This window comes from Cyprinus carpio, chromosome B4 (assembly GCF_018340385.1).
Source record: "Cyprinus carpio isolate SPL01 chromosome B4, ASM1834038v1, whole genome shotgun sequence".
Classification (NCBI taxonomy): Eukaryota; Metazoa; Chordata; class Actinopteri; order Cypriniformes; family Cyprinidae; genus Cyprinus; species Cyprinus carpio.
Window position 1 is genome coordinate 7,307,253 of NC_056600.1, and position 24,811 is coordinate 7,332,063.

At 37.1% G+C, this 24,811-nt stretch overlaps 3 protein-coding genes across 4 annotated transcripts; 1 reads left to right on the plus strand and 2 right to left on the minus strand.

Moving 5' to 3' along the window:
* The first annotated feature begins 895 nt into the window (after positions 1-895).
* On the plus strand, positions 896-7,780 carry LOC109075495 (endoplasmin-like). Its single transcript, XM_042721808.1, has 18 exons — positions 896-1,069; positions 1,956-2,061; positions 2,431-2,572; positions 2,655-2,771; positions 3,031-3,362; positions 3,444-3,555; positions 3,648-3,764; positions 3,863-3,979; positions 4,075-4,212; positions 4,303-4,380; positions 5,154-5,219; positions 5,328-5,597; positions 5,688-5,933; positions 6,046-6,182; positions 6,827-6,905; positions 6,988-7,143; positions 7,226-7,321; positions 7,490-7,780. Exons 1-18 carry the CDS (start codon positions 1,021-1,023, stop codon positions 7,514-7,516), a joined length of 2,385 nt encoding a protein of 794 aa, XP_042577742.1. The 5' UTR covers positions 896-1,020; the 3' UTR covers positions 7,517-7,780.
* Positions 7,781-7,887: 107 nt separating this feature from the next.
* On the minus strand, positions 7,888-14,681 carry LOC109078262 (glycosyltransferase 8 domain-containing protein 2-like). 2 transcript variants are annotated; one of them, XM_042721809.1, is made up of 10 exons: positions 14,433-14,681; positions 13,117-13,151; positions 11,542-11,631; positions 11,266-11,458; positions 10,165-10,282; positions 9,917-10,004; positions 9,605-9,717; positions 9,358-9,524; positions 9,159-9,271; positions 7,888-8,137 (listed from the first exon to the last, which is right to left on the minus strand). In XM_042721809.1, the coding sequence occupies exons 2-10, from the start codon at positions 13,133-13,135 to the stop codon at positions 7,971-7,973; spliced, it is 1,068 nt and encodes a 355-aa protein (XP_042577743.1). In that variant the 5' UTR covers positions 13,136-13,151; positions 14,433-14,681; the 3' UTR covers positions 7,888-7,970. The 2 variants fall into 2 exon arrangements, with proteins under 2 accessions (XP_042577743.1, XP_042577744.1); XM_042721810.1 differs by lacking the exon at positions 14,433-14,681 and adding an exon at positions 14,196-14,386.
* A 425-nt stretch (positions 14,682-15,106) lies between these two features.
* On the minus strand, positions 15,107-24,322 carry LOC109071577 (F-box DNA helicase 1-like). The gene is made up of 21 exons (XM_042721811.1): positions 24,162-24,322; positions 23,798-23,959; positions 23,268-23,716; positions 22,998-23,128; positions 22,119-22,251; positions 21,769-21,959; positions 21,489-21,563; positions 20,921-21,003; positions 20,675-20,843; positions 20,323-20,542; positions 20,055-20,142; positions 19,821-19,907; positions 19,510-19,646; positions 19,291-19,387; positions 18,897-19,060; positions 18,637-18,712; positions 18,273-18,476; positions 18,037-18,162; positions 17,427-17,533; positions 17,192-17,326; positions 15,107-16,036 (listed from the first exon to the last, which is right to left on the minus strand). The coding sequence occupies exons 1-21, from the start codon at positions 24,178-24,180 to the stop codon at positions 15,869-15,871; spliced, it is 3,021 nt and encodes a 1,006-aa protein (XP_042577745.1). The 5' UTR covers positions 24,181-24,322; the 3' UTR covers positions 15,107-15,868.
* Between the last annotated feature and the right edge of the window lie 489 nt (positions 24,323-24,811).

Consider the following 24,811-nt stretch of genomic DNA (forward strand, 5'->3'; position numbering starts at 1 on the left):
CTCATGGTAATGCAGATCGAATGAATCCTGCCATCCTACAACAAATCAAGTCAAAAATCATAAATGCAGCCCTGCAGGGACATACAAGTTCCTTGCCACCTCAGACAAAGACCATGGTCCGATATCAGATTGACATCCATGTTCTGCTGGCAGACACTGTCCATAGCAGTGTCCAAGATTATTTACATCTTCTCTTCTTTCTTGTTTGCTTCGCTGCAAGTCCACAGGTGTGAAACAGGTTCCTTTTGCCTGGCAAAGTGTGTCTAGGTGTGGAAACACTTTTGTTTTCAGGAAAATCAACTCTTCTTGAAGATCACCTGGAACATAATGCAGGTAAGGCCAGAAAGGAAACCCCAGGTATAAGCTGTTGGAAGTTTCTCCTATATTTTCTTCTTGGATATTTATTCCTTGCATTTTTAGTGTGTGGCAATTTCAGAAATTGTTACATTCAACAGAGAAAAATAAAAATACATGCAAAAAATACGAAAAGGTGGGCTAATTTAAGCTTTAGTCATAAATAGAAACATCAAGTCTATCGTGACTTTCTTGTGGTCTTTCACCGTGTCAGCAACTAGTAGTTAAGGAAACCGTAACTATAAATAAGTTAAATCTGATTCTGAATCCTAGTGAACCTAGTTCCGTTTCACTCCGTTCCCAGATCAGCTGTCAGTCACAGTCTATGACGAAATTCTGTTATGACGCTCGCTCGATGAACTGGCATACCGGCGAGCCAATCAACGCGAGCCACGATTGGAACGTGTAAATTCGGACATGTAAAGCGGTGATTGGAAGAGGGCGGCTGCGGATCGCTCTCTGATTGGTGCGGTGTTGTGCGTGGGGTGCTGTGATTCGCTCAAACCGCCTGAGCACGGCCCTAGAGCGCAGGAGTTTATAAATGTGACTTCTAGCTGTATCCCCACGCACTGGAAGAGTTCGTCTAGGTATAGATGGTGTTGCAGCTGCTGAAGGCGTTAATCTGCTATCGAGTCTCATTAATAACCCGGTTTTCTTTCTAAAACAATGAGGCGACTGTGGATTATCGGTCTCCTCTGTGCACTTTTGGCATTCGGTGAGTACGTTTTATCAAACGGCCATGAGATGCACCGCGTTATGCAGTTTGATGCCAATGAACTTGACAAAGCTTTTGAGTGTTTGCAGTAATGCTGTTGTCTTTGTGTGCTTCCTCTTTCTGCTATGTAAGCTTGAGTATTATATTTAACTTTTTTTTTAAAAAAAATGCTTGATGTGTAGATATACATTAACGCTTCCTAAATGGAGGAATGATTCATAACAGGAAATTAAACATGGAGAGTGGATTCGAGACGCATGTGCTTCTGGAAGTTTCCTTAAGATTGAAATGGCCTTCATATAATTATATCCTTTATTAATGTACAGTTATATCGGGCCTTAAAACGATTGAAATTATGATGTAGTCTATTGTAATCGTACTGTGTGTTTTTTTTTTTTTTTTAATGGAAAATAGTCGTGTACAAATAAAATAATGCATAGCAATTGCACATTTAGAGAAGAATTTAACCAAGGATCTTTGACCACGTAGGATTGTCACATCAAGGCCTTTAAATGTAGCTGAGAGCCTCCGGATCAAAATAAAAAAGCGCTTTTGCACACAAATCAAGAGCATTTGCACGTTTCAGATGTGGAGAGCCTTACCTGAGTAATTTTAATCAAATTTGCCTTCACATGCAGTGCATTTTCAAGTACAACAAACAAACAGCCCGGCTGGGCACAATGGGGTCTTTGCTGAGCAAATATACTTAGGAATTAAGTTATAAAACACTTGTGATCCAAATAAAATTTGTATTTAAGTTCTGTGTGTTATATTAAGTTACTGATTAACCCCATAGATACTGTCTGGCTTTAAAGTGCTCTTTATCACCGTTACGTTCACATCATTTGTGTTTTTTCTCAATCTTTAATATTTTGCATATTTGCAGCATCTGTGAAAGCTGATGATGATGACGTTGACATTGACGGCACAGTAGAAGAGGACCTTGGAAAGAGCAAAGACGGATCCCGCACAGATGACGAGGTTGTTCAGAGGTCTGTATGGACTTGAACTTGCACTTGACTGATCTGAACTTCATTCATTACAAAGCGACGTTCCTCACACTTTGTGCCCCTTCATTTAGACTCAAGATATCAAAGTGGTGTAAATAAAACCTCGGAACTAATCTTAGCTGCTATTTTTAGCTTTTTAAAATGCATTTGTTTATCTCTTTAAGAGGTTACATTAAGATATTCACTTTTAGCTCCTCACAAGATGATGCCCAATGGAGTTTGGACATCTGGTTGATGCATTTGTGTCTTGTTCCACAAAACCCAAGGATAAATAGTAATAAGTCCCTAGAGGATTGAACATGTCACAAGCATCCTTTGCATTCTTCCCTGATTCCATCTTTTCTCCAACAGGGAGGAAGAAGCCATTCAGTTAGATGGTTTGAACCCCTCGCAAATAAAAGAAATCCGTGAAAAAGCAGAAAAGCATGCGTTCCAGGCGGAAGTGAACAGAATGATGAAACTGATCATCAATTCCTTGTATAAGAACAAAGAGGTGAGTAAATTAAAACATATATTATAGTTCATGCCTGGACTCAAGATCGACACTTGCTAATTCTTCCTTTTACATCCTAAAGATCTTCCTAAGAGAGCTGATCTCTAATGCTTCCGATGCCTTGGATAAGATCCGGCTGTTGTCCCTGACCAACGAAGATGCTCTTGCTGGAAACGAAGAGCTTACTATTAAAATCAAGGTGTGTTAAAAATGAGTCCTGAAACCCACCCTTACTGATCGACCCTGTTTACTGAAACTTTCCACAGGACATAGAAATATAACATGGCTTTTACATTTGCATTGCAAAAGAAATTCCTTTCCTCATTTTCATATCTTAACTTTGATACTCAGCACCTTGTTTAGCTATGCAAACACTTACATTTTGAGTTATTAGTTTTAGTAAATAGTTCTGAGGTTATGCAATATTTAGTCCTGCATCTTTTGTCTGTCCTCACCAGTCCGACAAAGAAAAGAACATGCTTCATATCACTGACACGGGTATTGGCATGACCAAAGAAGAACTGGTGAAGAACCTTGGTACCATCGCCAAATCCGGAACCAGCGAGTTCCTCAACAAGATGAATGATATGCAGGAGGAGGGTCAGTCCACCTCTGAGCTGATTGGTCAGTTTGGTGTGGGCTTCTACTCTGCCTTCCTTGTGGCTGATAAGGTCATCGTCACCTCCAAGCACAACAACGACACCCAGCACATCTGGGAATCCGATTCCAACGCATTTTCAGTCATCAATGACCCTCGTGGAGACACTCTGGGCAGAGGCACCACCATTACGTAAGCAGTTAAACTTAAAAATTCACCAAAAAAATGTGTAGATTGTGACATTTTGTAACTAAAGACGTCTTGTTTCATCAGGCTGGTGATGAAAGAGGAGGCTTCAGACTACCTTGAGCTGGAGACCATTAAGAACCTGGTGAAGAAGTACTCTCAATTCATCAACTTCCCCATCTATGTATGGAGCAGCAAGGTCAGTGTGTCCACCAAAGACTCTAGACCTTCTAGTGTGAAGTTCACCAATAGCTGGAGGACGTCATGAACTTATCGATTTGTCATTTCCAGACCGAGACCGTAGAGGAGCCCATTGAGGAGGAGACGGCTGATGCCGAGAAGGAAGAGGCTGCTGAAGATGAGGTTGAGGAAGAGGATGAGGACAAGGACAAACCAAAGACTAAGAAGGTACTGTATTTAGCTGCATATATGCAAATAAACATCAGTAGACGCAATTTTATAGTTTTTTTTTCTCAATGATTTGAACGATTCCTCACTTCTTTCAGGTGGAGAAGACCGTGTGGGACTGGGAGCTGATGAATGACATTAAACCCATCTGGCAGAGGCCTGCGAAGGAAGTGGAGGAGGACGAATACAAAGCCTTCTACAAGACCTTCTCCAGGGTGAGTCAACCTGTGCTTTACACACAAAGAATCAACTCTTATGATCCTTTGTGGCTTCTTGGATCAGTTCAAGTGGAATCCTTTTCCATTTTCAGGACTCTGATGAGCCCATATCTCACATTCACTTCACTGCTGAAGGAGAGGTCACCTTCAAGTCCATCCTCTTTATCCCTGCGTCTGCACCCAGAGGCCTTTTCGATGAATATGGAACCAAGAAAAATGACTTCATCAAGGTAATTTTGATAATCATTAAGTGGTAAAAGAACGCATTCTCTTATGTTGTATTTTTGAGTTATTAATTGTACCCAATTTGGTTCTTTTAGCTATTTGTGCGTAGAGTCTTCATCACCGATGACTTCCATGACATGATGCCCAAGTACCTCAACTTCATCAAAGGCGTTGTAAGTGCTTCTGTCAGTCTATTTTTGAGTGTAGCCAGTAAGATATTTAGGATGCATTGACATTTGTGTGACTGAGAACATTTACAATCCTAATTCTGCACTTACAGCATGTGGCATATTTAAATTTCTTAGTTTAATGCATGTTTGCGTTGCATTTCCCTAAAACTGATAGACCTCCTGTGTATTGGCTCATTGGTAAAGAGCATTTCCATTCTTGAATAGATTGCAATGTAATACAGGGTACAACTGTAATTTTATTTTCCAAAAAAAGTTTTACATTTTTTGTTTTCTGCAAAAAAATAGTGTTTGGAGTCAACTCAGTCATTACTTAATACTTACAAATACTAAAACTATTAAAAGTTGTCTTTGTTAATTGACATGAAGTCTAAATTAAATGTTAGATGGACAAACTGGAATAAATATAAATGTTAGATGGAATTTAAAAATGTTGCCCTGACAACTTGTTGAAATCAAATAAGTATTATCATTAAAATTACTAAAACTTGAATAAATGAATGAAAGCTGAATTGAAATGGGAGGGGGCAATAAATGATGAAAGCACAAAACCCTTAAAACTAAATTGAGAATATACAAATGAAATTAAAAAGTACTAAATTGTAAATAATTATAATATATGCACGTTATTTAATTGGATATTAATTGAATAGAATAAAATTGGATAGTTTTTTTTTTTTTTTTAGTTTTGGCCAATAATTTTTGCTGCCTCACTATAATGAATGCTTGGTGACTCGATGGTTGTTCTCATTTCTCAGGTGGACTCTGATGATCTGCCTCTGAATGTGTCCAGAGAGACTCTGCAGCAACACAAACTGCTCAAGGTGAGCTCATGTTACAGATCATAGTAACATTGATTTGATGTTTTTTGTGCAATTAAATGATGCAGTGAGCTTACTGTACAAGCAATTAAATTACTTTCAACACATTAGGTTATCCGTAAGAAGCTGGTGCGCAAGACCCTGGACATGATCAAGAAGATCGCTGAGGAGCAGTACAATGACAAGTTCTGGAAGGAGTTCGGCACCAACATTAAACTGGGCGTGATTGAGGATCACTCCAACAGAACCCGCCTGGCCAAGCTGCTCCGCTTCCAGACCTCCCACAGTGACACCACACCGTCTAGTCTGGAGCAGTACGTGGAGAGGATGAAGGAGAAGCAAGACAAGATCTACTTCATGGCTGGAACCAGCAGGAAGGAGGTGCTTAAATGTTTTACTCTGAACTGAACTGTTTACGAAGATAACCTATTTCTCTATTTCCATATTAACATGTAATCTTTTTGGTTTTAGGCTGAGTCTTCTCCATTCGTGGAGAGGCTTCTTAAGAAAGGATATGAGGTCATCTACCTGACTGAGCCAGTGGACGAGTACTGCATCCAGGCTCTGCCTGAGTTTGACGGTAAACGCTTCCAGAATGTGGCAAAGGAAGGTGTGAAATTCGACGAGAGCGACAAGGCCAAGGAGAAGAGAGAAGCTTTGGAGAAAGAGTTCGAACCCCTTACCACCTGGATGAAAGAAAAGTCCCTGAAGGACAATGTATGATTATTTTCTGTGGCTTATTCTATTGCATTGGATATTATATACACTGACTGACTTTTTAGAATTGGCAGTTCAATTGAAACAAGTTTGTCCCTGTGTCATGTTTCAGATCGAGAAGGCCGTTTTGTCTCAGAGGCTGACCAAGTCTCCCTGTGCTCTGGTTGCCAGTCAGTATGGATGGTCTGGCAACATGGAACGGATCATGAAAGCACAGGCTTACCAGACAGGAAAAGACATTTCCACAAAGTATGTCCTTTAAGCAAGTCTTAAATACGTTTGTGCATTTGCATATTCTAGTTGTAATCGCCTCAGCAGCAGCAGAGGAAAGACCTGGCGACATCTTTAGGGTTTAGTCACATTAGTCAAATTTGTTGGCGAAACGTTGCTAGCAAAAAAAGGCCAATTGTCTGTTGTCATACTGACTTGAACCCGCTGCATGTGGAAATTTTTCAGTCTTGCATGAAGTCCAAAGGTGTGGACTCCAATTGAAATGACTGGATTTTCCTAGCAAAATTTTACGAACTACTATAAATGTGGCCGCACCATCAATTCAAAAATCGAATTTAACTCTGATCTGAAGTGAACCAACACTGAACACTTGAGCCAAATGATGGCACTATTGTCTTTTAAAGCTACTTTACTGTACAATCTGAATTCTCAGTAGTTGAGTTTCTATAAATGATTCTGCTAGTTTCCTGTTTATCACTGTTACATTGCTTTGACAATTGTATAAAGTGCTATAAAAAGTCTTGACTTGGCACCTTTAGAATTGTGGTGACAGTGCAGCCCACCACTTTCTACTATGTGAAAAGGAAAAAAAGGCTAATATTCTGCAAACCATGGTCATAAAATCCAAGTTAAGCTTTTTTTTTTTTTTTTCCTCATTCTAGTTATTACGCAAGTCAAAAGAAGACATTAGAAATCAACCCCAAACATCCTCTCATCAAGGAGATGCTGAAGAGAGTTCAAGTAAGTCAAACATAGCTCTTAAGTTCATGAAAAATTTTGCTGTTAAAAGAGTTCAGATTGTCTGATATATTGTGCTTTGTAGGATGATGCTGAGGATCAGACAGCTGCAGATTTAGCCGTGGTGCTCTTTGAAACTGCCACACTGCGATCCGGCTACCAACTCACGGACACCAAAGCATACGGAGACAGAATCGAGCGTATGCTGCGGCTCAGCATGAACATAGACCTCGACGAACAGGTACACACAAAGCCGAGCACCGCTAATAAGAAATAGTTGTTCAAATGAAGTGTGGCTCAATATCATTTTGCTGTGTCCACAGGTAGAGGAAGAGCCAGAAGAGGAGCCAGAAGAACAGACAGAAGAAGCAGAGGAAGAGGAGGAGGTCCAGGCAGATGAGGAGGCGGAAGAAGAATCGGTGAGTGTGGAAACATTCACTTACTCGCCCTCATGTTGTTCCAAATCCATATTTAATTCATGAAATTCAGAATCTAAGAGGTTTGAAACGAGATGATGGGCGAACTGCTATTTTAACAGTTCCTAATGTCTTAATGTGTCTTAACGCATGGATTTCTGTGTGTTTCAGGATAGCACAGGGAGAGACGAGTTGTAAAGTGTAAATCTGGGAGGGATGGGGTGTCGGACTGTGATGCAGAGTGAAGATGGTGATCTCAGCTGGTTATCTTTTCTCTGTGTGGGTGGGTTAAGGGAATAGGAGCTGTTTTTTTTTTTTTTTTTTTAAGGCGCTGCGTTTGTGTTTGAAATTTCTTTTTTTTTTTACATTCCTCCATGATTGTAAATTTGTTAATATTTAACTGACCCAGTTGTGGAGTGCTGACTCCTGTCCACTGAACCATTAAATGTTTCCGTAAAAGGACATGGTGTGTAATTGTGTCTTTTACCATGTGTCTCCTTGTTTTACTCTATCTACAAACTCAAAAAAAAAAAAAAAAAGAAAACAGGATTCCAGTTTGGGTGTTTTTTGTTGTTGTTTTTTTTTTTTTTATTAGCCTCAGCACTTTGATTTGTATCAAGTCAAAGAGACAAAGTTTAATTTTGAATATTGTTCATGGTCGTACCAGGGTGAATTTTCCTATGGGGTCTGGGATAAACCATTTCTCCCAGATGTCCAGATGGACGCAGGGGTAGTTCCAGGGCTTGAATCGGCCGTTCCAGTGCAGTAAGCGTGCATCTTTGAGAAAGGATCTGGGATAACGGGTATCAGGACTCCAGCCTTTATAGAACACAAGAAGAGAGCATTTAGTTTGTTGATTTGCTGTACTGCTAACTTAAATTCACAAATCTTCACATTTACTTTTAATAGAGACATTGTGATTTTCAAGAGGAGAGCTGACCTTAGAGTCCTACAGTCTAAGGACTCATTCTTGTTAAAAACAAACCAAACATCTCAGGTTAATTATGTAGAGGCTTATGAAAAATAAAACTGATAGGGAATATGCTTTTGATGCATGATTTTCAAATACATTTTTAAATATAACTTAATCCTGTGATGCAAAGCTGAATTTCCAGCATCGTAACACCAATCTTCACACGATCCTTCAGAAATTATTCTAATATGCTGATTTGCTGCTCAGGAAACATTTATTTTTATAAATGTAGAAAACAGTTGTGCTGCTTAATGTTTTTTTGAAAAGTGCTATTTTTTTTCAGGTTTCTATGAATCCGAAGTTAAAAGAACAACATACTTGGAAGTCTTTTGTAACATTATATATGACTTTACTGTCATTTTTATCAATTTAATTCATTCTTGATTAATAAAAGTTTAATATATAAATACTTTAATATCTATAATAACTCTGGTAAATACTTGTGTATACTCATCGATTACAGCTGTGCATGCTGTGTGTTTGAACATGCAGCGCTCGTGTTTATTTAATGAAATCATAAGGTTAGCCTTTTAAAGATTAATCATCACATTCACCCATATTGCAATTCTGATCTTTCAGTCTCCAAATTTAAGACCTCTTGAAATCATAATTAAGACTTTATTGTACAATTTAAGACTTTTTAAGGCCTTAAATTTGATTCAAGTAAATTTAAGACCCTGCGGAAACCCTGGTGTAAGTATATATATATATATGGCAATGTTTCAATTTAGAGTATGGATATTTTCAACATAAATATGGCATAATACATATATTTTGAGTACTTCCAATTAGAAAGACTGAAGAAATCTTTAAGTAATTATTTGGTGAGATTTGTAAACAAAAAAATGGTAGTAGACGATCAGTTACCCAGGTGTCTGACGTGCCACATCGGATCAATAGTTGTGTATTTATCATGAAAGACGATCAGCATTGGGGGGGTGGCCACACCGCCTGCCATGGCACTGCTGTACAGATTCTCCCTACATTGACATGGAAAAATTAATCTATTAAATCTGAACTAATTTGATCTCATAAAAACTCAATATGAACCAATATACTGTATCACCTGACATTCTTAGCCATCCATTTCTCCAGCTGTTTAGTTATTTTTTGCCTTTTCCATTCACCGATGTCTGCTACAAAAACACCTGGATTAAAGGAGCAGTCGCTGGGGTTGATGCCCAGCTCTCTGACTTCCTCTTTGCGGTAGTCCAGAAATCCCATATAGGTTGTCTGTGGGATGAAATGAAAATCAACATATAACAGTAACTTAAGTGATCAAAATACTAATACATACATTCATAAATACCCACCTGCATCCCCACACTGCGCACCATCTCATGTGTGGGGGGCAGATCACAGTCTGAGGCGAATGCAGCAGCATGTCCCGCTTTCAGCTTTATGTTATACAGTTCCTGTATATCTCCTGTCAGTCAGATTTAACAAAAATCATTCATTAGCACAGTGAATAGAACAGTGAAGAGTTTCATTACATGCACTTGACATATGAGATCATGCTTGAATGATTAACCTGATGATGAAAGCTTTTGTATCAGTGCAACACGAGTACAAGTCTAAGGATAGTATTAATTTCAGATCCTTACACACATAATAATGGATTTCACCTTGCACTATGACATCGTCATCCAGGTAAACGATCCGCTCATGATTTTCAATGTCCAGAAGTGGCAAGTAGAACCTCACAAAGTTAAGCTGCAACACAAAAGAAACCAGGATTAAGAAACAGTTAAGTGTGTAGAAGCCTTCAAAACTTAAAACAAGAGTCTAAGAAGGGGGTGTTCACATACATTTGGTCACTTTTTAGAAATAATGAAGAGTTCAGAGTAACACAGTGTAACCCAGCAGAACTCACAGGGTGCAGCAGCTCTGGTCTGGATGAATCCGGATTGACTTTCCCCTTCAATACCATCGGATTGAACTCCAGGATCTTGTATTTGATTTTTCTCAGTTTGGTCTTCTCTATGTATTCCCTGTTTGAGTCCAGAAAGAAATGAGGCATATGGGAGGATATTTATTGACTGAGCATGTTTCTCATTTCTCTTTCAGACATGTAAAGGGTGGATTGATAGGTCTGATTCACATATTATGTACATTTGTTAACTAAAGCTACATTTTTAAAAACATTTTTGTTAATTGAAATATAGCTGGAATAAAACAATATAAATATTAGAATAAAAAAAAATGACATTTTGACGGTTTGAAAATTATGAAATGTTGCCTTGGCAGTTAACTTAAGTAAGTTACTAACTGGAAATGAATAAAAAATAACTTAACTAAAACTTAAATAAAAATTAAACCTAAATTATAATATTACTAATAATAAAAAACTAATAAATTACAAATGTACACAGATTTACTCAAAATTAAACAAATTAAAAATAAACATTTAATAAAAATAAAAGCCAACAAAACTAGGTTTCACAAGACGTGCATTATGTTAATTGGCTCTAATAATATTTTATTGATATTTATTTCAATAAAATATTTAATAAAAACAATTTTAAATGTAATTAAATTTCATATTATTACATTATACTATATATATATATATATATATATATATAAATGTAAAATATAGCAGGTATTTTATATAACTGCATTTTGTACTGTAACAAGAAAAATATAGCAGGTATTTTATATAACTGCAGTGCTTCTTGATTACAAAAGGAAGAAAGTTAAATGCAAATAAAATTCAACTAACCATAATAAATACAAATAAATCTATTTATCTACTTTCAGAAGGGATGAGAAAATGATTCCCATAGCTTTTGTTGTTTCAAATGTTAAACGTCCAATTAAACACTCACACAGTATTTTGACACGTAACGGTTTATGGCAATAATGCTTTCAGTGTTCGATTTCATATATATGAATATTTTTAGTGACTTCTTGTACAAAAAACTACTTAATGTGTTGGGTGCAACAAAGTGCAGGTGTTACATTTGCGTTAGACCTTATCTTCTTGATGGCATCTCGCAGGGTAACTATGTAGAAGAAAACGCTCGCACGGCTGTTGCTGTAGACACTGTTGATGGTTGCGATGGCAGCACCAATACGCTCCTCTGAAGCACAGATGACCACAGGGATGTCAGTGTCCGTCGCTTTCTCGTCCTCCACACCTGTTTTGGCCCCATCTTTCTTGAGTACTGCAGAATCCACAATAAGATCAATATAATAAACTGAGTACACGCATAGCCTATACTTGCATTTCAGTACTCTGCATGTGTACCTGAATACTTGGGCAGTGTCTGTAGTCTTGTCTTTTTGTAAAGAACAGCAAAAGCCACCAGGATGAGCAGAATGAGGAGCCCACGGTTGACTGGCAAAGACAGACAGAGAGAGAGAGAGAGAGAATAATCACTAGACTATACAAAATTCTGCACTGTGTTGCATATAGTATATGAAATAAAAGGATGACCGCTAGAGGTCACTGTATGACTATGTATGAGGCATGAGATAATAATAATATTTGAGTTACTTCAAAGTTTCACGTTTAAATCAATGTGTTACTTCCTTCTAATTATTTTTGAAATTTACTAGCAATTTCTGAACGAAAATTGTTTTATCACCCTTTTTCAGCTGTATTGTAATTGTTTAAAAAAGTAAAGACAAAACTATTAAAAATTAGGTCAAACCTATTAAAAATCATTTTTGGTCATTTAAATAAAGCTGAAATGAAATAAAATATACATATTAAATATACATATTAGAAAAAAATAAAAAAAAAAAAAAAACTGCCTTTACTGTAAAAAAGCCTTTACTGTAAAAAAATATATTTTAAAAATCAAAAAAAAAAAAAAAATTAACTTTATTGGTGTTTCTACTTCAAAATTTCACGTTTCATTCAATGTGATACTTGCCATTTCTTTGTAATTAAGTGTAAAATTAACTAGCTTTTCTTTCGTAGTGTAATTTTCTGAAGTATCCTACCACAATTACTAAAACTGAAATAAAAGTAAATTCAATCAATTTGGAAATATTTTAAAAGAACAAAATGACAACAAGAGCTAAAAACACTGAAAATATAACAATCAAAGCTAATTTAAAATATGAATAAATACTATCATAGTAGGCTATATTTTCAGTGTTTATTTAAATTATAATAGTATATAAATAATACTAATAGTATATATATAATACTATATAAATAATACAGCAAATCAGACATAAAAAACGTTCTTTGGTCGTGGTGAGTGCTACAATTTTCCACGCTGAGGTCAGCTGAAGAAGATAAAGTAAACATCTGTGTATTTTGTTGCTTTCCATACCTTGACTAATGTAATATATGCCTTTATACCTCTTGTCAAGGCCTTAGTAAAACGGAAAAAGAATAGGAAATACAAATAAATAAATAAACTTAAGTTAAGGCTTAAGGCTTCAGTAAATGTGTTCTGATAAGAAGAGTGTGATTTCTAGAGACCCCACTGCTTCCATAAAAGATCACTTTTATGGGTTTAATCTGGTTACCTCATTTACTCTGGGACAGACCCCCCCTCCACCACAAACACACACAGGACACATTCCTGTTTTGCAGGACAGCAGAGCAAACCGAGGCACTAAAACATCCCGTGTGCTCTGAGATCACTGATCTCAGTTATCCATGAGATTTCACAAGAGAATGATCTAAAATCATGTACGTAAGTCTTTTCCTTTTGTATCAGGAGTCTGATTCAGAGTGACTCATACGCTGGACATGATCACTGACCTTGAATGTTTTTCCACGTATTATGAAAGAGTGATGCAATAAACAAATGCATGAGGGGCTTCATGGAAACAATCTGCAAAACTTGGATCTGTTACTCACTTTTCCTCAACGAAGCCATGCTTCTCCATCAGCATCTGTAAAAGGAGAGAAAGAATAAGATGGCTCACAGGGGTATAAAACTTAATATTTAGTTAGATTTTGCTTTGCTAAACCTTGAAATTAAAATACGTCATTTAAAATATAAAAGGACTTTAATTGTGAAACATCTAATAAATCAAAACAACTAATTTAAGGAATGAAATAAATTAATGTGAGCAAGATTTAAGAACTGAACTTGTTGGTTTGGTGTTGATGAAGAGCACTTATTTACTAATGAGCTTTTTAATGGTTCATTTCAACCCTGTTTTTTTTTTTTTTTTTTTTGGTTGCATCTAAGACACATTTCTAAAGGGATTTTGGGTCTCTTGAGACTTTTGCACACATGTGGGACTGTTTATCGGGAGTCTCCTGGCCTTTCCTTCCTGATGGCATTCTTCACTAAGCTCTAAACTCAGAGTTATCAGTTTTATTTCAAAACTCATTTTCTGTCATCTTTTTAGACCTCTCAGAATGGAGTAAACGTATAAGTTTTGCTGAAAGGAACCAGAAATCAAGTAAAACCAAAGAGAGACTTGCAGAAAAAGTTCAAATCTGGCATTATGGTTTGAAAACTAAGCTCTGATTCTTTTCTTTCATTGAGGGTCTTCAAAACTATAGGCCTTTTTAAAAAGCTCTCGCATGTCACTTACACAGTTTCTTGTCCTATTTCTTAAAAAAAAAGGCTATAATAGAAGAAAGACCAATTATTCTAATAACTGTTAACAATTTGTGTGGCTTTTGGGTTTTAAAAGCATAAGACTTAAACAATGGTAAATGAATTAAAATAAACAAGAACATCAACTAAATTTTAGATGTGACTGTATCCTATTAAAGGCAACATTTTATATTTCGATTAATTACATTAACACACTATTACATCAGTGACAGATTTGTATTTAATTGATATATCCTGTATTTTGTGAGAGGACGTCCATATTAAACTGGACTAGGCCTATTACAATACAATATTACAATACTTGTAATGTCCTTCATTACATTTATCCTTTATATTGTAGTGTATTATCCAAAAGAACACTAACCTTGTAGAAACAAGAGATATCGGCTGTTTCTTCTTGAGATAAACGAAACAATGTCGCAAACAGGTTTTCAAAGTCTTATGAACTGAGACATAACAAAGGTAACCAAACTGAGAGTCATCATAAAAAAGAGACGAGTCTGTATGTAAACCTTAGCGGTGCGCAAATCGTAAAAGAAAAAAAGTGGGTGAGAAAAGCTTGTCACTGATTAACATTGAATTGTTTATATTGGCCACTCACCAGTTTCCAGGTTAATTCTTCATCAGAAGTCGCGCGGTAACGTTCACTTAATCTGTACGACGCGGTCGAGTGGGCGTGGCCAAACTACAGAACGCACAGCCGTCCAGCGAAACTCACAGAGTGCTGCGTTTCCCTTATTTATCCTCATGAGACGCAGCTATGCATTTTTTCTTGTCCAGATGTCTTCTTAAAATCTCTGAAATCCACGCACGCCACTGTGTCAAGCCTTACTGTGTCTTACACATAGACTGTATATAGGTCTCACAGGGGACGTCCCTTACTTTTCTCATATACCAGAAGTGGGTGTGGCCAAATACGGCAATATTTGACAATATAATACCGTTTAATTATTTTACTATATATTATTATATATTTTGATAATTATCTTAACATTATTATTACATAGTGATTATGATATGTATATACATACAAACACACACACACACACACACACACACAAACCCACAAAATATTATAAAAGATGAATGTGTTCTATTCCTACATGATTATGTGTAATACTTAATTGCATCTAACTAATTATTCATTTATTCGATTTACAAAAAAAACCCTAAATGTCATTAGATATTTTATACAACATATTTTATAAATATAAATAATGTACCATTAATTAATGTATATTATAAAAGGTTTGAAAAAAAAAAAGTGAGACTGCACCAGATCTGCCCAAGATTTACTTAGTGCAACATATACATATAGATATATACACATGATTACAAATTCTCAAACAATGACATACAAGTCACTTTGAAAATGTCTGCTGAAACAAAAAAAATACAAAAAATTATCCTCTTTTTCAAATGGTAAAAAATGAACAGTTACATAAATTATGATCATGCTTGTTCAAAGTATTAAACATCGAAAAAACCTTTGAAAAAAAAAATAGATTAGACAATGAATATACAATATACAGTGCAAAACTTAAGTTAGTCTGATTACACACTTTGTCTTTATGTAAAACTATTATGTAGGAATGGTTAGCATTCTTCCCACACGTCACTCATGTTATAACTGTGGACATAAACACAATCCTACACATCAGTGTTCCTCAACTATTGTGTTGTTCACAACAGCTGTAATACTGTAGTTATCGAGGGCTTGAAAAGGTCCTTTTAAAGCTGCCAGAAAAACCAGGAAAAAGACACACTGCTTATTCTCCACCTACAAACACTGACGTCAACGTTTAGTGTCTTCCAAATAGGGCAAGTCACAATGTGGGAGAACCAGTAAAATAAAGCAACAGGGGGAAAAACAGTTTGGCAACGGGGGAAAAAAAAAGTTTAGAAGTATTAAAATAGTTATGGAACATACTTAAAACAAACAAACAAATCCAGTGCAGATTTGAGTAATCCACATTTGTGAACTTTGCAAAGACACTCCAAAAGACACAAAGGCAAACAGGCTCTAAAATGTGGTGTTTAAAGTAAAGATAGCAGCATGGCGACATTGATGGGCAGCTCTATTCTTTCGTTGGTATAGGTCATGGATCTGACCCGTTCAGGTGGAGAGAGCAGGAAGGCTGCAGGTCCCACACGCTGCTCCACACAGGTCAAACACAGAACGCCGCCCGCGTCCACGCTCTCCATCTGAAACACATACATTTACATTTAGTCATTTAGCAGACGCATTTATCCAAAGCAACTTACAAATGAGGACAATGGAAGCAATCAAAATCAACAAAAGAGCAATGATATGCAAGTGCTATAACAAGTCTCAGTTAGCTTAACACAGTACTATTATATTATAGTACAATTATATAATAAATAAGAAAACAGATAGAATAGAAAAAGAATAGAGCAAGCTAGTGTTAGAGGCCTTTTTTGCTTTTGTTAATTGTATAATAAAAAGAAAACAAATAGACAGAATACAAAAAGATTAGAAAAGCTAGGAAGTGAGTTTTTGAAACCGCAAGAATCGTTCACCCAACTGACAGTGTACTTCACCACAGGCCATCTGAGAAGTACATGAGTTTGCTTCTTTATCCGAACAGATTTGGAGAAATTTAGCATAACCACTTCCTCACAAACGGATCCTCTGCAGTGAATGGGTGCCGTCAGAATGAGAGTTCAAACAGCTGATAAAAACATCACAATAATCCACATGACTCCAGTCAATCAATTAATGTCTTTCTGGATCCTCAATCTAAAATATTGCATTCTCCAAAGAAAGAGCCTGAATCAGGAGAGAAATATGTGCAGATCAAGTTTACAAGTGAAAACAGTCTAAAGCTGTTCTTAACAAATATGTCGGTGGATTTCGATGTCAGAGGACAACAGGTGATGGACTTTTTTTTTTTACTGGAGGAAGCATTTTTATGGATTATGAACGTTTGATTATGGCAATGTTACTAGATCCCCAACCCGGGATCAATCCCAGAATCAATCCTGGCACGTGTTTGCATCCACACAGAAGGCGATCCGGCATTTTCTGTCAATTTTCCAGGACCAACGTGCAGTGTGAAAGGGGCTTAACTGATGGACTGGAGTCATTTGCATTAATTGTGGATTATTTCGATGTTTTCATCAGCTTATTGGAGTCTCATTCTAATGGCACCCATTCACTGCAGAGGATGCATTGGTAACTAAGTGATTTAATCCTAAATTTCTACATGTCTGTTCTGATGAAGAAAACTCCTCTATATATCGGATGGTCTGAGGGTGAGTACATTCCATCAAATTTTAATTTTTGGGTGTACTATCCCATTAAAAGACAAACAAATGAAGGTGGAAAAAGACACTAACATATCTGATGGGGAGCTTGCTTAAGCTGAGGACGGCGTCTGCAGTGATGTGGTTCTCACAGCCTTTAATGGAGCAGACAAGAGATGGGTCTTTACTCAGCAGAGTGCTGGTCAGCCCTGACCGTAGGAAGTACTCCTATGGAAGACCAAGAGGCAGGAATAATAAGAATGTTTCAAATTCAACGATATTCTTTGGATTATAAAGATCAGAACGAAGCTGAATTGCAATAACTCACCCCAGTGAACGTGAGGATGTTGCTGATGGTCTTGGTGATGTACAGCGCTCTTTTGGCTCGAGTGATTGCCACATATAACAGGTTCCACTCGTCATCTGGAACGTTTGCTGCAGCCAGAGAGAAAAGATTAGCCACATGCACATCTGGATTTCATATATTGATTCTGGTTGGTCAGCTGCAACATTATGCAAATATTTAAGTACTAATATGCATCTTTAAGGTACTAATATGCACCCTTTAAGAATAAATAAGGTACAGAAATTTACCTTTTGAAAGAGTACCTCCCCAATGACTGCTTTTGTACCTTTTTTCCTGAGACTGTACATGATCACTAGCATACTACTCATATACATTAAGATCTAACTCAGAATTCATATTATCACAGATCATCACAAACATACACTCTTTATGGACACTTTAATCTCCCAGATGTGCAGACGATCACTTGGCTAAAGCCCATACAGACTTTGAGCCTCACATACAGAGATTATAGCTGGGCTTTTTTTTATTATGTGCAACACATATATTATTACATATATATATATATATATACACACACACAGACAGAGTATTAAAAAAAAAAACACATTCCTAAAGAAATGCCACAAACCTGCATTGAAACCGCCCACTCTCTGCAGGTTGTGTCGAGCACATGGTACTTTCATGAAGTCATCTGTCACAACCACTGTGTCAAACTCCAGGCCTTTTGCCTTGTGCACCGTACCAAGGATAAAATCTGTCACAATCAGAGATATAAAAGTATTTAGATTGTATGTAGGGGTTGCTATCATTGAGTATTTATCAAAAACAGTGCTTTAGTGCTTTTTAGTCTTTAGTCTCATTCACCTGCGTACACTGGGCTTTTCTGGGCACGATCATTGATGCGTTCAACCAGCTCTGGAATGCGTTTGTTGTATTTTTCCACCACAGTTAGCTTGGCCTCCAGCTCGCGGTCTTCCGAGGCCACGGCGTATCCCTTCAGACCTCTGAATCCACCCATCTTTTCTTTGCAGAAAGTTCGGATGAAGTAATCCTTAATCAGAAGGCTCTCTAAAGTAGAGAAACAAATCAAAAGCATAACCATCAATTTCAAAGACCCAACAAGATATTAATAATCCGATATCTACAGAAACCATTTTGAGCAATCCAATTAGGATATTTTGTTAAACAGTGAGTGTAAGATTATAAAACCTTCAAGCGAGGGACTTACCATTCTTGCGTTTGTCTTCTGGTTGCATCAGGACCCAGAGATCCATAATTTTGTCCAGTCCAAAGTTTTCAACACCCTGAAATCAGAGGTTGGCTTTTTTTTTTTTTTTTTAAAGAAACACTAACCATGTTTTGCACATCATGTAACTTTCTCTGACTGAAAAACTGCACAACATCAGAGATGTTTAGAATATATTTGAGGTTTAAAAGACACGTTAAGATAATTCATTACTAGGTTGGACAAATGTTTAATGTACTCACTCCCACAATGTAGATCTTGCAGGAGGGGTTGACGTCTGTGAGTCGGACAGCCTCGCTGAAAACTGTGACATTGCAGCGGCTCAGAATAGCCACGCTCCCTTCTGACAGCCTCTGTCCCAGCTTCAGATGTTGCAGTGTTTGTGTGTCCTCCCCTCGAACACTCCCTGAAAACAGACACATAGCATTTTCATTATTGCCAGGTTCATACTTCAATAAAAAAAAATACAAAACAAAAACAACAGGGTTAATTTTTCTTTAAGCAAAATGCAATATTAAATTTTTATTAAACAGTATTAAAACAATTTCATATTAATACTACTACCACTATTATTAATAATATTTGCAAAAATATAATAATAATCATAATTGCCTAAATATAACTTCTTAAACTTACCATCCTGATTCCCACCAACCAATATCTGCTTCACTTTTTTACAGCTGTCCAATATCGCAGCGCCAATGTATGCGATTTCAGATCCAAACCTGAAGCTCTGTGAAAAATATGAGAGGTCAAATCAGAACATATGTACCCACAAACCCGTTTAACACAGTGGTAGAATTATGTGTGCCCCACTTCCTCTACAAATATTATCTGTAATGTTTTTGCTTGTACCTGTGTGAGATAGTAGATGTGTGTGTGAGGAACTGCGTGCAAAGCATTGACTGCTCCTCTGAAAGTGTAAATCTGTTGGTGAGGATCTCCAACCAGGATTTTCCCACAGTTCTGAGAAAGCATGATGCCCATGATGACTGGAAAAATCAAAGACCAGAAACAGAACACAAAATAAGATCACATTACAAAATCTGAAACCACAAAATTCAGCTCTTTAATGCAGCATAATAAAATATAATTAAAACAAAATTTAACACTACCTTAAATGATCTAAATCTGGATGAAATTACCAAACCTAGATTTATTTTAACCTGGTGTGCAGTCCTGAGCTTCGTCAATAAATATGGCATCATATCGGTCCAGCTGTGGTCTACTCAGCTGCCAGAGTTTGAGGTATCCTGTTAACAACAATCAAAGGAAAAACAACATGAAACATAGATACAACATCTAAGAAAAATATCAAAGCAGATTTGGGGTTATTGCTAAATTAGTTGGAGTTAATCCATTTAAATATCTGATAAATCCAAATATTGGTGATTAGTTACCATCATGGGTCATGTTGTACACTCTCTCTCTTCTGGACTTCAGTTGTACCATTTGGTCCCATAGCTTCTGAGCGGCACCAGCAAATGCCTGGAGAGAAAGATTTATTAATGCATTTTTTTTTGGTCACAAAATAGCACTGACAAAAAAGTGCAAAGATCAAAACTAATTGATTGTAATATTTGTTTACAATTTAGTCACCCTTAAAACAACTTTTCCAAAAGCACATTCACTGATGTAAACTGATATACTCGCACGTCTTCACTTTACCATTTTTTTGTGATCGTCTGGGTATTCTGGCATTCCGTGTGTGTTCTTGTACTTATGTGGAACATGTTCCGGACCAACGCACTGGTCTACGGACGCCCAGAAATTGTGGAGTGTTTGCGTCACCACTTTAGCATTGACGAATCCTCCGAGTCCTTTAGGCAAGACCCATGCCACATCAAACACCTGCAAATTATTGGACAGTTTCCTCATGTTTTTATACCTGCGTAGCAGAAAAAGAGACACAAATAATTCAGGTTAAAGCTCATTAAAAATATTATTCATTCTTCAAAATAAGTGATTGTTTGGTGAATGTTTCTCTGCCGATGATCCCATAAATACAGTATAAACTGACCTCACTCCAATAGCTCTGAACGCCATTGAATGGATGGTACTGCATTCCACGTTGTATGGAAATGAACGCTGAGCATGCATCGCCACAGATTTGTTGAAGGCCAGGTAGAGGAAGCGCATATGTGGCCTATGCTGAGCATACTTCACGAGTGTGGTCGTCTTTCCAGTGCCTGCAACAAATAAAAATAGCATTACATGCTACTCAAACACTTTCAGCTGCAAAATAATTCAAATGATTTTTCCTCACCAGCAAAAGCCATTATTTTAACAACGTGGTTATTCTGGATGTCATGGTTGAGTATCTGCTGCTGCTCATGAGTGATCAGCTGTCTGAGAATGATCATTACAACTGCATTATATATTACAAATTATTTCACAAATATATCATAAATTATTTGTAATTAATATACACACTTTTGTTCATAAGTTTGGGGTACTTTTGAAATGTTTACATGCTCACCAAGGATGCATTTATTTGATCAAAAAAATAAAAAAAATAAAAGCTGTTCTATTGTATATTATTAAAATTACTGTTTTCTATTTTAATATGTAAGTTATTACTGTGATAGCAATTTTAATTTTCTTAATTTTTTAAACTTAATTTTCAGCAGTTCATAAAGTTCAACAGAACAGTATTAATCTGAAATATAAATATTTTATAACATTATATATTTTTAATGTCACTTTGGATCAGTTGAATGCATCCTTGCTGAATAAAATTATTAATTTATTTAAAAAAAATAAAAAATCGTACTGACCCAAAACTTTTGAACTGTAGATATTACACAAGTGCAACATCCAAATCTGATTCCCACCTGTTGTCTTGCAAGCCTGCAGGAGGAGGAGCGTTCTCCATTAAGTGCAGCGCATAGAAGATATTATAATGCCACCTTTATGAAGGTATAAAAAGTAAAGAATCATTTAAATCCATTTGCAAAATACAGAAAACATTCTGTACTAAGTATTTGCATTTGTTTGGCTAGTCACATGACCAGAAAATACTGCTATTTAATTAACTCCTCAGCTGATATAAATGAACATCTGATCGTTGTGCTGATGTTGTGGCCATTTATAGAAAAATGACTGGTCTCTCACCTGTTGCTTATGTTAATATTGTTCTTTCTCATTGCCAGGAGCAAAGTCGCCACAGCCCACAGGTACTCAGAGATTCCTCCTGCTGTCACCAGACACCCAGACTTCTGCAAGAGAGCTACCAGGTCCAAGACATCTTTCACTCCATCAGCCAAAATCAACATCAGGGCCATGGCAGACCAAGGGTTTGGGCCCTGTTATACATGCCGATAATCAGTTAAATATCAAAACATAAAGTGGAACTGGACGCACACTTATTATGCAGATTTACAAGATGTGCACAGAGTTGCAAGATAAACAAGGGCACTAAACTAGTAGTTGCAGAAACTGTGAACCTGTGAAGATTTCATTACCTCATTATCCACCAAGTCTGGGATTCTGTCTTTGATACAGGCTTCAGCCTGCGCATAGAGCTGATGTCCTTTCATACACGCCAACACATCCTTCACATTCACACATTTGCTGTGTTTGAACTGAGACATGTACCTGAAAAAACATGCACAGTGAGATTTTCACCACACAATTTATATGCGACCCTGGGCCACAAAAGCAGTCATAAGGGTCCATTTGAAACTTGAAATTGATGTATGGTTTGTTAGGATAGGACAATATTTGGCCGAGATACAGCTATTTGAAAATCTGGAAACTGGAGTTGCAAAAAAATCAAAATTTCTTTTTCTTAATACTTTTTAAATCTCCTTAAAAGTTGCCCAAATAAAATCCTTAGCAACGCATATTACTAATCAGAAATTAGGTTTTGATATATTTACGTTTAATATCTTCTTGGAACATGATCTTTACTTAATATCCTAATGATTTTTGGCATAAAAGAATAAAATCCATAATTTTGACCCACACTATTGTTGGCTATGGGTACAAATATTATAATTATTTTATTTTCCCATAATTTTCGATATCCATTCATCTATACCTATTGTATTTTTCTGTATAGGGTATATTGGCTTCATTAGTGCTTTGCTAATATTTTAAACGTTATCAGTCTTGCCAGTGATGTGCATGGTTGACTTTAAACTGACCAATCAGCAGCCCATTAAGCTACAGTTGACCCCCGATGTACAATTGTCACCTAAACAGGTTTGATCTCTATCAGCAGCTCTGATGTAGACTTCAAAATGAACCGTAGGTGTGAACGTGGGGGATGGGGAGCACTTTCTGTAGCGCTTCAAAGGCCCATGGTTGCTTTACTAAATGAATACTTTTTGTATTCTTACCTCAACATATTGAGAAGACACAGGTCATCCTTTTTGTTAATCTGATTATCATCAAGGATAGATTTCACTTCCTTCAGAGCCTCATTTTGCCGCTTCCGGTATCTGCAGTACAACTTCTTCCAAGGCTGAAACTAGGAAAGAAACCACGAGATGTCACAAAATACTGCCACCAACACAACTAAAAACACCTTTTAATGAATGCATACTCAAAGTTTACATGAAATTTTAAGTTATTATTAACTGTAATGTTAAAAAGGCATCAAAACACACCTGGGGGTCCATGACGACGGCCCTCCAGTGATGGCACACCAGGCTGATGTTTCGATAGAGGTCATCCGCTGGGAGGTGTGCGAACACTTCCCTCAGGACCTCCTCAGGCAGATCCTGGACATGGCCCTTGGGCTCCTCCTGGCCTCCTTGCACTCCTAACAGCTCCTCCTCATCCTCTTCTTTTCTCACAGTAACTTCCAACGATTCTTCTTCTTTTTTGACTACATCAAAGTCGTCATCGAACATGTCCTCAGTGATTCCTTCCATGTAGTCCTCAATCTTCTCCTCTTCTACATTTTCTTCTTTTGGGATAAAATGTCCGATCGGTTCCTGTTCTTCCTCCTCGACTTTCACCGGAGTCTTGGTACCTTTTTGGGGACTGGTGCTGATGACTCCAGTGACGGAGAAGAAACTGGTGATGCCTTTCTGTTGTCCCACACCACCTGAAGCTACAGCAGAATTAACAGGTGTTAAAGTGAGCACTGTTATGTGCAGAAGGACGCAAAACGCACTGACAAATAAAACAACACCTTGTCTGCTTCTTTTGGTGGGGGTCCTGGGCTGAAGTTCTCGGTTTGGCTCCGTGTTGCTGAGGTTAACATTAAAAGGCTGGGTGAGAGACTCGTTCACTGTGTTGCTTTGCACCAGATCGTCACATTCTGAGGGCCCCAAGTGCCTGCGTTTGGCCCTTCCTTTACAAAAGACACATTAGACAGCGAACAAGCCATTTAAATCTCATAAAACGCACAAGGTCCGAGTTAAATGCGAGCTTTGACTGCAGCACTGACTGGCGCTTGTGGCCATTTAAAAACATAGTATACATATACTATTCACAACCAACGTGACGTGCAAAGAGAAAAACTGCAAAACAAAGAAATTAATTTTAAATATCACCTTTCATGGACGATTCCATGATTTACAAACGGCGAGACGTTTCACCCCACCGATGTCACAGATTTAATTTCAGTCCACCCAAACAAAACACAACAACAACTTCACAAGGGTTCCATTTCCGCTCTGCGTCACTACAAATTAAAAGTTCGAATGTTACTTCACAATAAAAGTTCTAACAAGTTCTGCGATTACGAACGTTACACACACAGCGCTCTAGGATCCTCGATTCTGATTGGACAGACCCAGCATTTAGTTTAAATATTTTTGGTTATTCAAAAGTTAATTATTATCCCCGGATTTGATTGACTGAGCATAGTTTCCACAGTGGGTGGCGAAAACCGACAAAATCTTGTTTTATGAGTGAGTGAATGAATCTATTACACAACTGATTCGTTTTGTTCAAAAACATTGATTCATTCAAGAGCATTCTGAATAACGGTAAGAGATATAAAGCACTGCACGAGACAAAACTTAAACAAAGGCACGCAGATGAAAAATAAAAAAACAAATGTTGTAATATTACTAGTGTTCATATTTTATTTAACAATATTTATTTATTTGTTATTGATACCCCCTCAAAACCACCTGTCTGTTCTTTGTAGTGAGCCAATGAACCAGTAGATGGCAGCAGAGAAACATTTGATGTGGGC

Bases quoted from the DNA above. Each gene is read 5' to 3' on its own strand.
- LOC109075495 (XM_042721808.1), top strand. From the start codon at position 1,021: ATGAGGCGACTGTGGATTATCGGTCTCCTCTGTGCACTTTTGGCATTC. The intron at 3,765-3,862 runs GTACTGTATTTA...CACTTCTTTCAG, and splicing joins ACAAACCAAAGACTAAGAAG to GTGGAGAAGACCGTGTGGGA. The intron at 5,598-5,687 runs GTGCTTAAATGT...TTTTGGTTTTAG, and splicing joins CTGGAACCAGCAGGAAGGAG to GCTGAGTCTTCTCCATTCGT.
- LOC109078262 (XM_042721809.1), bottom strand. The intron at 10,283-11,265 runs GTCTAACGCAAA...GGACTCAAACAG, and splicing joins GATGCCATCAAGAAGATAAG to GGAATACATAGAGAAGACCA. The intron at 10,005-10,164 runs GTGAGTTCTGCT...TTTGTGTTGCAG, and splicing joins GACCAGAGCTGCTGCACCCT to CTTAACTTTGTGAGGTTCTA.
- LOC109071577 (XM_042721811.1), bottom strand. The intron at 23,129-23,267 runs GTGTGTTTTGAT...TTTCTTTCCTAG, and splicing joins CCGTCGTCATGGACCCCCAG to TTTCAGCCTTGGAAGAAGTT. The intron at 19,061-19,290 runs GTAAGTTTAAGA...GTCTGTTTTCAG, and splicing joins GGTTGGTGGGAATCAGGATG to GGAGTGTTCGAGGGGAGGAC.